The following is an 11,994-nucleotide window of genomic DNA, read 5'->3' as shown; positions in this document are numbered from 1 at the left end:
TAGGTTTTAAAAAGCATCAAATAATATAGAACTATATAACTGGATGGTGTTTCCTTCTCCTAAAGTCCATTAATATTATGAATTAAACTAGGTATGATAGATGCTCTGGAGGACCAAGAATGGAAAATTAAATGGAATCTAAGTTTCATACACAGGCAAACTGATAAAGGGCAACTGGGGCAGGATACCTACTACTCAATAAATTTCGTAATTTTTAGTCATTTAAAATAGCATTAAAGTAGAAAATGTAGATTAGTTTCTGAGGAGGAAAGAAATTAGAATGAGACAAATAATATATGGAGTGATACAATTTAATAAGATTTTCATTCTGTACCCATTTTAATTTTTATTCTTATTTGTCTTCTAACATGTGTACTTTTCTTTATTTATATATTCATCTGTCTACATTCAGAGCCTGAATATATTTACTTATTGACCAGTAGAATGCATACACTTAAAACTTTAATAATTTTGAAACAAGTCAAATTACATAACTGTAACATACAGCAGATCATCAATTCACAACCATCTCTACCTTAGTTCATCTTTACATAAGTACTTGAATTCCTTTTAATGTCTCTTTAGGAGTTCATAAACTATATCTAGATCTCTGCTATAATTTTCACAATTAATTGAAGTTATACCAGATACTTAATACAGTATCTTCTCCCAATTTTCTAGAGTAGCTAATCTCCATGACCATTTCAAAATAGCTATTCATAATTCATAAACTATCTTTATTCTTTGGCCCTTCAACTAACTGATTTGTACACAGATAATAAATCCAACAGTTAATATTGTAAAGTAATATTATAAGAAAAAAGTTTTAAGACAATTAAGTAGTTGCTATCCACTGGAAATAAAAGTAGACTTACAAGGTTTTATTTTTTAAATAAAACTTTATATAACCTTAAGGTTGTATTTTTTAAATAACCTTAAATGCTGACACCAACATTGAGAGGCAGTGTAAAATTCATGGTTCAATACGAATCATCTTGCATTCTGGCTTGGCTCAGGTGCCTGCTATCCCTATGACCCTGAGTCTTAGCCCATTTGTGTTGCTAAGGAATACCTGAGGCTGGGTAATTTGTTGGGGGCGGGCGGAGGGGAAAGAAGTTTATTTGGCTCACAGTTGTGCAGGCTGTACTAGAAGCATGGTGCCAGCCTCTGCTTGGCTTCTGGTGAGGGCCTCAGACCACTCATGGCAGAAAGCAAAGGGAAGATGGTGTGTGCAGAGATCACACAGCAAGACAGAGGAAGCAAAGAAGAAAGGGAGGGAGGCTACCAGGCTCTTTTAAACCATCAGCTTCCAGAGGAGGACAAATAGAGCAAGAACTCATTACTGCAAGGACAACACCAAGACATTCATGAGGGATCCGCTCCATGACTCAAACACCTCCAGCAATGGGGATCAAATTTCAACATGAGATTTGCAGGGGTCAAACAAACCACATATAGCACCATTTCTAAGCCATTTAGGATTTTTAGAAACTCAGCATACTATATTTAATGAAAATCATCATATAATCAGAATATCGCTCCCTTGATGCACACACACCCACATCCAAAGCTATAGCTCTCCTGATACAATTATGTTCTCCATAACAATAGTGACTGTGTGTGTCTAATGCATAAAAAGAGTTTGTATGAGAAATAGCAACTTTAAAAATAAAAGGCCTAGCTTAACAAGTAGCAAAATTTCCAAACTTGGGTTCCAAGTGGAACGATTCCAATTCAATTAAACAGCTATTTTTATTTAGTGCCCCCAATGTCTATGTGAGTGGGAGCATATCTCAGGCTGAGGAAAAGCTCAAGAAGGCTGGGAGATGAGAACACTTTGTATATGCAAAGCACAGAAAACGCTAGTATTGTTACTTTTAAAATGTGTGGTGGGGGAGGTGGCAGTGGCCATAGTTGTGGTGCAGATACCAGCCATAACTAGGAGCAAAATTACACAGGGCTTTGCAGGCCTTATTAGTAAATTTGGACCTCATTCCAAGAACACTAAAGAGTCATTAAAGGGTCTAAGCAATGGTGTGGCATGATTCATTCCCCACCTTTTTTTTTTTGAGATGGAGTTTCACTCTTGTTGCCCAGCCTAGAGTGCAATGGCGCAATCTCTGCTCACTGCAACCTCCGCCTCCTGGGTTCAAGCAATTCTCCTGCCTCCGCCTCCTGAGTAGCTAGGATTACAGGCATGCACTACCACGCCTGGCTAATTTTGTATTTTTAGTAGAGACGGTGTTTCTCCACGTTGGTCAGGCTGGTCTCAAACTCCCGACCTCAGGTGATCCGCCTGCCTCGGCCTCCCAAAGTGCTGGGATTACAGGCTTGAGCCACTGCGCCCGGCCCCTCATTTTCCATTTTTTAAAAACTCAGGCTGCAGCACACAGAACATATAGCAAGTGCACAAGGTGGGAGACAAAGAAACCAGTTAAGAGACAGCTTGGGTGATCTGAAATGATGGAGGCCAAAATTAGAAGGCAGTACAACAGAAATTAAGAGTAAATCCTCTGAAGTCATTTACTTACATTTAAATCCCTGTTTTCCACTTACCACGTATACAACTTTAAACAAGTTGCTTCCTGCTATGGTTTGAATGCTACAAAAAGCATGTGTTGAAAATGTATGCTAAACTGTTGCATTGGAAGCTGGAGCCTAATGGAGATAATTAGGTCATGAGGGTGAAGCCCTCATGAATGGATTAATGCTCATTATAAAAGAGCTTGAGGTTGCAACTTCTATCTCTTGCTCATTCTTGCCCTCTCTTACCCTTCTGCCTCTGGCATGGGATGACAAAGCACAAAGGCCCTCACCAGATGATAGCATCATGCCTTTGGAATTCCCAGCTTCTAGAACTGTGAGTCAAATAAATTTTTCTTCATCATGTTACCCAGTCTGTGGTATTATGTTATAGTAGCTCAAACGGACTTAAATACATATTCTCTCTACAACTCAGCTTTCTCTTCTATATGTCCAAAGATAAAAATCTTCACAGGATTCTTGCCAAAGTACAAATAAAATAATATATATACAGCAGTTAGCATGTTGCCTAGCACAGAATAAGAATGCAAATGTTTATCATCATTATTAATGCGATGTGAATAGAGAAATGAGAATATAACTAGAAGATGTTTAGGAGACAAAAATTGACAGTTTGAATAAAGGGAAAAGAGATGAGTTTACAGCTTCTGGCTTAGAGAGAAACTATTTGATTAGATGAGAAACAAACGGTTTGAATGTTCTGAAGGTTTGAAGCAAAGTATAGTATTCATTCTTGAATATATGGATTGTGAGAGATAGGCCAGTAGGCAGGCAAATATATAGCTCTAAAGTAAAGGAAACAGATCAAAGCTGGAGATCTGAGATTCAGAGAGACAGATGGTTAAGTCCATTGGTGTTGAGAAGAATGCCTAGAGAAAGAATATGCAGAATGAAGAAATGATGACACTAGGTAGAACTTAAGGAATACCAACACTTAAAGGAGGTTGAGAGCAAGAGGCCAGAGAAATAAGAGAATAGTAGTGTGATATGTGAAAAGCCAAAAGAAAAAAAGCGTCTCAAAGAAAGAGTATTCAACAATGTCAATAACTGCCAAGCAGTGAAACAAGAACTGAGAGTTTTCACTGGATTTATTTATTCACACAATATGCATCAAGCATTGTGCTAGACCCTTGAGATTCAGACGTGAATAAGAAAAATAAGACCCTTGCACAAACAGACACTATGTTGTGAAGACAGTAAACTAGCAAACAAATCAAATACACATTGTGATAAGAATGGTGAGTAGAGAGTGACATGATGGAGAGTAAAAGGTAGAGGCCAGCTTTAGATGGGGAGTTTGGGAAGGCATCTTTCTGAGGGAAAATTTAAGCTGAAATCTGAGGCAGGAAAGGGCATGGTCAGAAAACTGAAAGGAGTTCCATATGGCTATAGCACAATGATGGAGAGAAGATGGAGACAGAAGCTAGACCATGTTTGTAGATCATGCTCTGGACACAGAAGAGTTTAGATGATGACCCATTGAGCAATTGTAAGCAAGGAAGCTAAGATCACTCTAGCTAATGGTATTTACGAGTTTGGCTTTCCTCATTTATACTAGTCTTAATAATCAAAATAGGACATTTTACTACGGTTTCAACCATTAACTGTTTATTATAATAATAATGAAAATAAGCTTTTGTATCTAAAAGGATACTATATGGTTACAAACATGTTACCTATTGCATTAATTTTACTAATCCTCTTTTAACCTTCCTCTATATTTCTTTCAAAGGTATTTGTCATACTATCTGTTTGAGTCTATCAAATTTCTCTGAGGTACTCACTCATTTTCAAGCAATGTATATCAGAATTTGAACGTTTTGTAACAACATGACTAAGCAAGATGTTACGAAACTCCATATGGGTAAGTAACATACAAAAAACCTGACGCAATTATTTTTAAAAAGATTATATTCTATAGAGTTTCAGTTTCCTATTTCCGTAATCTATGCATTTATACACATACATACAATAAAGAAAAGTTGATGCAAAAAACATTGGCTTGAATCTCAGCAGCTGAATTACATGTTCATATTATTTTTAAATTTCCTCATCTGCAAGAGGAAAAACTTACGGTCCTTGCATATTTTAAAGATGTTAATAAGAACCAACGCCACCATTATCAGGTAGTGTGCTAGGCACATTACATTATTTTTAATTATCCTAATACCTTTCAAAAATAAACATAATTCTTCCCATTTTACAGGTGAAAAAATAATCTCAGTGAGTTTAGGTGACTTGCCCAAGACTACAGACCTGAAATTTAAGCCCAATACGGTAGGCTCAAAAACTCTGGTTACTATACTAAGATGTCCCAGACTGTTAACAGATTGAGTTAAAAAAAAAAAAAATTGTCACATATGAGATATTAAATCATAAAAGATTTTAAATGATAAAATGTTTTGTTCAGTTTTTAATAAACTGTGTGCAACTCAGAAACATTAGCCAGACACACCGTTCTTACACAGGTATATTTTTCCCTTCAGCATAACTTGATTTCCATTTTTTTTTAATACTGGAGAAGAGACATAAAAGGAGGCCGTAACAGATAAGCACACTGTATTAAAGGTCCAAGAATTAGCACTGAGACACATTTTTTTCCAGTTAATCCTTAATACAAATATTAAATCCAATTAACTACCAGCAACCCACATCCTATTCTCACAAAACTTGTTTCTCAAAGTTAAAAATTACAAATGCCTGGCCTAAGATGTTCCTGAATCAGAAAAACCTAACTTCTGATTAAAACCTCTAAATGTCACTATTTGTCTTAACTAGAAAGGAAACAAGTCTGAATAAAAGTATCATAATTTGCTCTAAGAAGAATCTACAGATTCATTGTATTGTGAGCTATTGCTCCTAAGATTTTTCAGGCAGCCAAGTCACCCACCAAGATACTGTTTGAAGAAGACTAGATATTTAGCAAAATGAAACTGATGCCAGATTATTTTTATTTTCCTTAATAAAATACAAACAAGAGCACAAAATTCACTTATATATCATCATTTTACTTGTATAAATAATGTTCAGAATTCAAGTACAGTCAAGTGCAGAAATATTTCCTATATGCTAATGTGTAAATATAAACTAATTATATACATCATGTGCCTTTGGCCCAGTTGTAAAATAAAAGACATCAAAAAGAAACACTGCACTTCACTGTTCCATTGCATTCTCACTGAGAATTCGTACCAGTGCCTATGTAGTTATGGTTCTACCTAACTGTTCCATTGCATTCTTATTGAGAATTCGTAACAGTGCCTATGTAGTAACAATAACAAGTTTCATACCACTTAATGTAAACGCCTAAATAGACATTTCCCCCAGTTGTAAATATCTCAGGAGCTAAAATTCTATCAATTTTTAATAATGAAATAATCAAAATCTTAACCAAGTTTCATTCCTTAAAACAAACACCATTAGAGAACTTACTCTTAACCAAAGTTCTTCCTATGTCAAAATGGATATTTACAGGTTATACATACAGAAAACAAGAAGGCAATCATGTTTGTTTACTTTTAGAATGGATAAAAAATATCTAAAACCTGTCTCAATAGCATGGGTCTTTGTACATTCAAAAGGATCTTACTTCACTGATATCACTTGCTTTTAATTTTAATACCCAGTATATATAACTTTGAGATGTTCAAATAGCTAGGCAATCTGAATTCAAATGATACACAAGCATACCCTTAGAGGGGCAAAAAAAGTAAGTGCCACCGAAAAAGCAATAACTGACATCACCAAGACTATAAATATCCAATTGAAGGCACGTGGAAGCATTTACTACTCTGCCGTCAAAGATTCTCCACTTAGTTCAGGATCAGGAATAGAATCAGCTCCGGGAACTGTGGAGTTGGCTTCAATCACTGAGGCTTCCTCATTCTCAGTCTCTTGTTTCTCCTCTGGTTCCTCTGAGTCAGATGCTTTTTCAATCCCTTCGTGTGTCTGTTCTGTAGCTGGCATTTTGTCATCTGTCTGCTCTGTACTATTATCAAGAACATCTTGTTCTAAAGATTCTGCAAAGATAAAGATTCAAAACTTTAGGAATACCCAAATGTTAAAACTGCTAAATAAGGCAAGCAAAAAATAAATACACACACACACGCACGTGCACACACACACACACACGCACAGAAACCATACAATTGTCTAACATTATCCTTAAAGCCTTTTTTTTTTTTTTTTTTGAGACGGAGTCACGCTCTGTCGCCCAGGCTGGAGTGCAGTGGCCGGATCTCAGCTCACTGCAAGCTCCGCCTCCCGGGTTTACGCCATTCTCCTGCCTCAGCCTCCCGAGTAGCTGGGACTACAGGCGCCCGCCACCTCGCCTGGCTAGTTTTTTGTATTTTTTAGTAGAGACGGGGTTTCACCGTGTTAGCCAGGATGGTCTCGATCTCCTGACCTTGTGATCCGCCCGTCTTGGCCTCCCAAAGTGCTGGGATTACAGGCGTGAGCCACCGCGCCCGGCCTATCCTTAAAGTCTTTTAAAATAAGTACATAACTCCCTTTACAGTTAGTATGGTAGAAGAAAAAAAATAATTCAGAGGAAATAAACTCATAATTATACTTTTTCTAATGTCCCATATTTTCATACAAAATAAGTTACTAAAGACACATCTGAAATTTGAATGTCCAAAAATCATAGTCCCAACAGAATTATGTGCTATAATACAACAGTCCAGCAAACAATGCAAATGTATTAATGTCCAGATTACATTTTCTGAAGAAACTGTTTCCCTTGTGTCCAGGCAACCCTGTAAGCAATGTGTAAATGTGTACTTTGTGGGTGGGTGGGTGGGTGGGTGTGGGTGTGGGTGGATGGTGCTTTCCTACACTGATATATATCGCTATTATCCAAAAACCAGGAAGTCAGGTTTCTATCTTTTCCAAAGGCATGACTAGTCTCTCCTCATCCCTCTCCAAGATAAGTCCTCTGTATTTAACCTCTGGGTCAGAATGTGCTACATACCTAGCATGTGAGGGAAAGAAAGAGAAGGGTCTTTTAATCCCATCTCCATAGCAGAAGTTAAGTAAGGGTACTAGTCCCTACTGAAAATTTACTCCTTTTAAACTCTCTTTTTAAGTATTACTTAATTCAAATCCCTTAATAATAATATAACAATTGTATTGAATAAACTGCCTTTAATTCTTTAAAATTTAAAGAACAGGATGGGGGAGGGAATGACTGAAGCAGACAACTTTTGGGCCACCCAATTTCTATGTTAAAGATAAAAATCTGGCTTTAAGGTATTTATTTGTTTATGTAAAAAACAGCAATTAATATTTTGCTAGGAGAAATATGGCTAAACCATATCAGTTCAGAAAAAAAGCAGATATTTCTACTCTCATAGATGACTCCTTAAGATATACTACAAATATTACTAATTCAAAACTCTGGAGGGAAGGCCAGCCTTAGCAAAAGTTCTAATTAAGCTCCTTGTATAATAAAGGTCAGTTTTGCTAAATAAATAGAACTGTTTTGCAAAGAAATTATATGTTATATGCACACATGTTAATATGGAAGTCTTAGAAATCCATGGTTTTACCAAACCAGTTTTAACAAACACAAATTATCTATAGCTCACATACTCTATGCCAAGACTTTTAAAATACTTAAAAATAATTATTTCTTTAAAGAGATATCTTGGACTCTGGCTTATATAATTAGTTATAACCACCTTCCTCCTTTTAATATGTAGAATAAAGGCCCAAATTCTATAGTTTTACTATATGAAAACTTCCTATGGTCACAAAAAGTAAGGAATGTCCATAAATTAATTTGTGCCAAATTTCATTTTTTAAAATCTTATTTGTATCTTAATATGGAACTTAAAATAGCATTGCTACACACTTGGAATCTTATAAAAATCCAAGTTAGAAAAGCAGTAAGTCACTCGAATTTTGTTATTTCAATGTTCCAGAGCAGAAAGGAAAAGCAGAAAGGGCAAATGAAACTCCAGGCATGTACAAATCATTTCTGCTACAGGGCAAACAAGTTATCTGTGGAAAACTTCAGGAGTCACCAATCATTTGTAATTCTACCCTCACAGAATATATCCAAGACAGAATTTTAAGCATCATGGTTTTCCACAACTCTCTAGCCATACAGCAGTCTTTACTCGGCAAGAACTTCACAATTTCTTATAGTTTAGTAAGCCTTCTGAAACAAACCAATAAAGCTACAAGAAATGAAAAAACAAAAAGCTCAGAATCCAGGATGTAACTCACCAATAAACATGTTTAAGTGGAAACAGGCCCATATAGTTTGTCATATGCTATCTGACAGACTGCCTCAATACTGTACTGAAACAGGAGAGGTATCAAAATTCAAGGCTTGTCATATTAAAGTTTTGTGATGTTACTATTTTCAAATATAGACTTTACTTGTCAAAGCCAATTTAATGTACAAATTCTGGGGCCATAAAGAAGTGGTTAATACAAGGAGGAGAACTACAATACTGAAATTTTTAAATGTCTGCAATACAAGAATTCATAGAAATACCATGTGCTATCATACTCAGAAAACAACAAGATACACAAAGTTTTCCAGTCACTATTGTATTTCAGAGAATATGTGGAAGACTACAAAATTGGTGAAATGTGTGGAAATTGAAAATAATCAAACAGCCTATTAATGATTAAGTTTCTTCTCCTGGGTTAATTTGCAGAAAAGCAATTTTTTAATGGCAGTAACACTACAAAAAATTGGTATGTGATATGACACCTACGATGTAGACATCAGGTAGTCTAAATAAGACAGGTAATTGATGTTTGGATGCCAATGCCATTTTGTAAGAACTCATCAAACAAGATCTAAATAATTAAGTGTAAATGATTAACAGAGAATTACATATAAATTTAACAACCACAGAGCTTTATAAGATTATTTAATGTGTTACAAACATACTTTTTTCATTTTTATGGAAGTTCTTCATTTGCCCATTCTAACAAAAACAGCAAATTTCTTCTGTGAATTTGTAGTTTAAAACAGCTTGGTGGAATAAAATATATTTCAGAAGATGTTAATATTTGGGCGTAAAATACTATGAGAGAAACCAGGCTTTGTGTTCACACTAATTAAACAACCCTACTCTTCCCTTTATGGCCCACTGAGATATGAAACAATTACCTGAATGACCTAATTCCATCTGTAAGAAAAAGGTTAAACTCGACTCTGGCATCTATAATGCCAAGAAAACAATATACCACAATGTGATAAAACAAAAAATGATCCATGCAATTTCTTTCCCCACTCCTGCCATCACCCCATCGCAACCTCAATATTCTTGGGAGATTATTATTATTATTATTATTTTACCAAATAGTAACAATTGGCTTCTGGTTGTCTGGACAAAGTCTCAACTCAGCTAGAAAACTGAAACTCATAAAACAGTGTAATTATATAATGAATATCACTGCCTCACCTATAAACTACACACATGCAAAAACATATAAAGAATATCATGTTTAGGTTTTTACTCTAGTTCTTGAAAAAATAATTTTTTTAAGAAAATTAAATAATAGTCTAGCAAAACAACTTCAGATATTTTTGCCTTGCTAACACATCAGTGCCCACTATATAAGTAAGCTACAAACTTACCCAAAGGAACTATGTTAAATTAAAATTGACAACATGTCTTTGAATTCACAAGTTTTAAACAAGGTACTTTTTACAAGATTTTCCTGCCTTAAGGAAAATGGTTAACTTATATTTAAGAAACAAAGGTATAAATTTCACCCCAACTCAACCCAACAACTCATTAAATAAAATTCAATTAAATTATAACCACTCATAATAGCTAGTATTCATCAACACACAGAATACCATTTAATTATTTACCATTTCTGAACAAATCAATTAGACAAGTTAAGAGTTTAATTTTTTTTTTTTTTTTTGAGACAGAGTCTCACTGTGTCGCCCAGGCTAGAGTGCAGTGGCACAATCTCAGCTCACTGCAACCTCCACCTCCCGGATTCAGGTGATTCTCCTGCCTCAGCCTCCCATGTAGCTGGGACTACAGGCACGCATCACCACGCCTGGATCATTTTTGTATTTTTCAGTAGAGACGAGGTCTCACAATATTGGCCAAGCTGGTCTCAAACTGACCTCATGATCCACCCGCCTCAGCCTCCCAAAGTGCTGGGATTACAGGTGTGAGCCACCGTGTCTGGCCAAGAGTTTAATTATTAAGCAATGATCTAAAACTAAACTATTAAGTGAAAGTGTTTTAGAAAACGGAGTGAGAAGGCCAAAAGATCTCTATACCTAAAACAAACATGCAAAAACATACTGCAAGCAAGTTTATATCCTGAGAAGGCTGCACATAAGTAAATATAAACAAAGGTATAAAAAAATTATTTAATGGATCTGGTAAATACATGGAATTCAACAAAATTTACATTATCAAATAGTTTAATTTCCTGGAGCATCATAACAAAAATACTAAACTTAGAATTTTCCCTTGTTCAGCGCAACCTAATGGTAACAGTATTTTGCATAAAAGAAAGGGAAGGACTTTTAAAATCATATTATCAAGTTAAATTTTACCTTATATAAATTTCACTTGCTATTTTTGATAGTATTGATTAGATGCCATGAGTTTTACTATTAGGAAGTTATTTCCAATTGGACAAAAACTATATTCTACTAAAATAATTGCATGAGACCTAGACAAACACAACTGAGCAATACAAACACAATATTAACAGTAACATTTTTAAACATGCTAGCCAAAAAAACACTGCATTAGAATACTAACAATGTAGAAACCTAGTACTCTAATGATTATCACATACCATTAAAAGAATGCTTTTTAAAAAAAAGTAAAACTGATAAACCACTGTAATATAACTTAGCAGAGATTCAAGTATTACGGTACTATCCATTTAACCATAAAAGAAACTGAGGAACCTAAAAGCAGTTCATTCCTTGGCATATTTAGTATGCCTTCAAATAAAAAGACAATCTGTATCCATAATTTCTTGTATTTCTCTAATAATCTATTACCAAAGCATCTGGATGTAAAATTCCAGAAAAAAAATACTCTAGGTATTCAGGTGAGAAATTAATGGGAGAAATTTCTTCTAGGTCTCCTCCTTTGATGAAAACTTTCCAAGATTCTGTATGTTTTTCTAAAGAGTGGTCCAGAAATTTTAACAGCTTTGTGCCTCATCCTAAATGAGAAATCTTCCAAAATCAGAATCCAGGCAAAACTTAACTTCAAAATCCTTACATCACAGATTGAAAAAAATATATTTCTTCTATTAATTCTTGATTGCTCATAAAAATGATTACTGATATTTGTTTAAAGAAAAGTTCGGATGGAAGAAAGTTACCTTTTGGTTCCATCTGTAACTTCAATAACTTCATCTCTACAATTTTTGCTGCTAAGAATGAGCCACTTCAATACTTTTAATAATATAAGAATTAAAGCAGAAAAGTTTTTT

General features: G+C 35.0%; 1 protein-coding gene across 4 annotated transcripts in view; it reads right to left on the bottom strand.

Annotated features, from left to right (window-relative positions):
• Positions 1-295: 295 nt before the first annotated feature.
• Positions 296-11,994, bottom strand: part of LNPK (lunapark, ER junction formation factor) — a 91,022-nt gene continuing 79,323 nt past the window's right edge. For all 4 annotated transcript variants that reach the window (XM_017868317.1, XM_017868318.1, XM_017868316.1 and 1 more), the window contains one exon: positions 296-6,563. In XM_017868317.1, coding sequence (XP_017723806.1) covers positions 6,331-6,563 — 233 coding nt within the window. In that variant the 3' untranslated portion in view covers positions 296-6,330. The remainder of the gene's footprint in view (positions 6,564-11,994) is intronic.

This window comes from Rhinopithecus bieti, unplaced genomic scaffold (assembly GCF_001698545.2).
Source record: "Rhinopithecus bieti isolate Rb0 unplaced genomic scaffold, ASM169854v2 scaffold_3062, whole genome shotgun sequence".
Classification (NCBI taxonomy): Eukaryota; Metazoa; Chordata; class Mammalia; order Primates; family Cercopithecidae; genus Rhinopithecus; species Rhinopithecus bieti.
The sequence above is the reverse complement of the archived record's forward strand: the minus strand, read 5'-3'. Positions and strand labels throughout refer to the sequence as shown.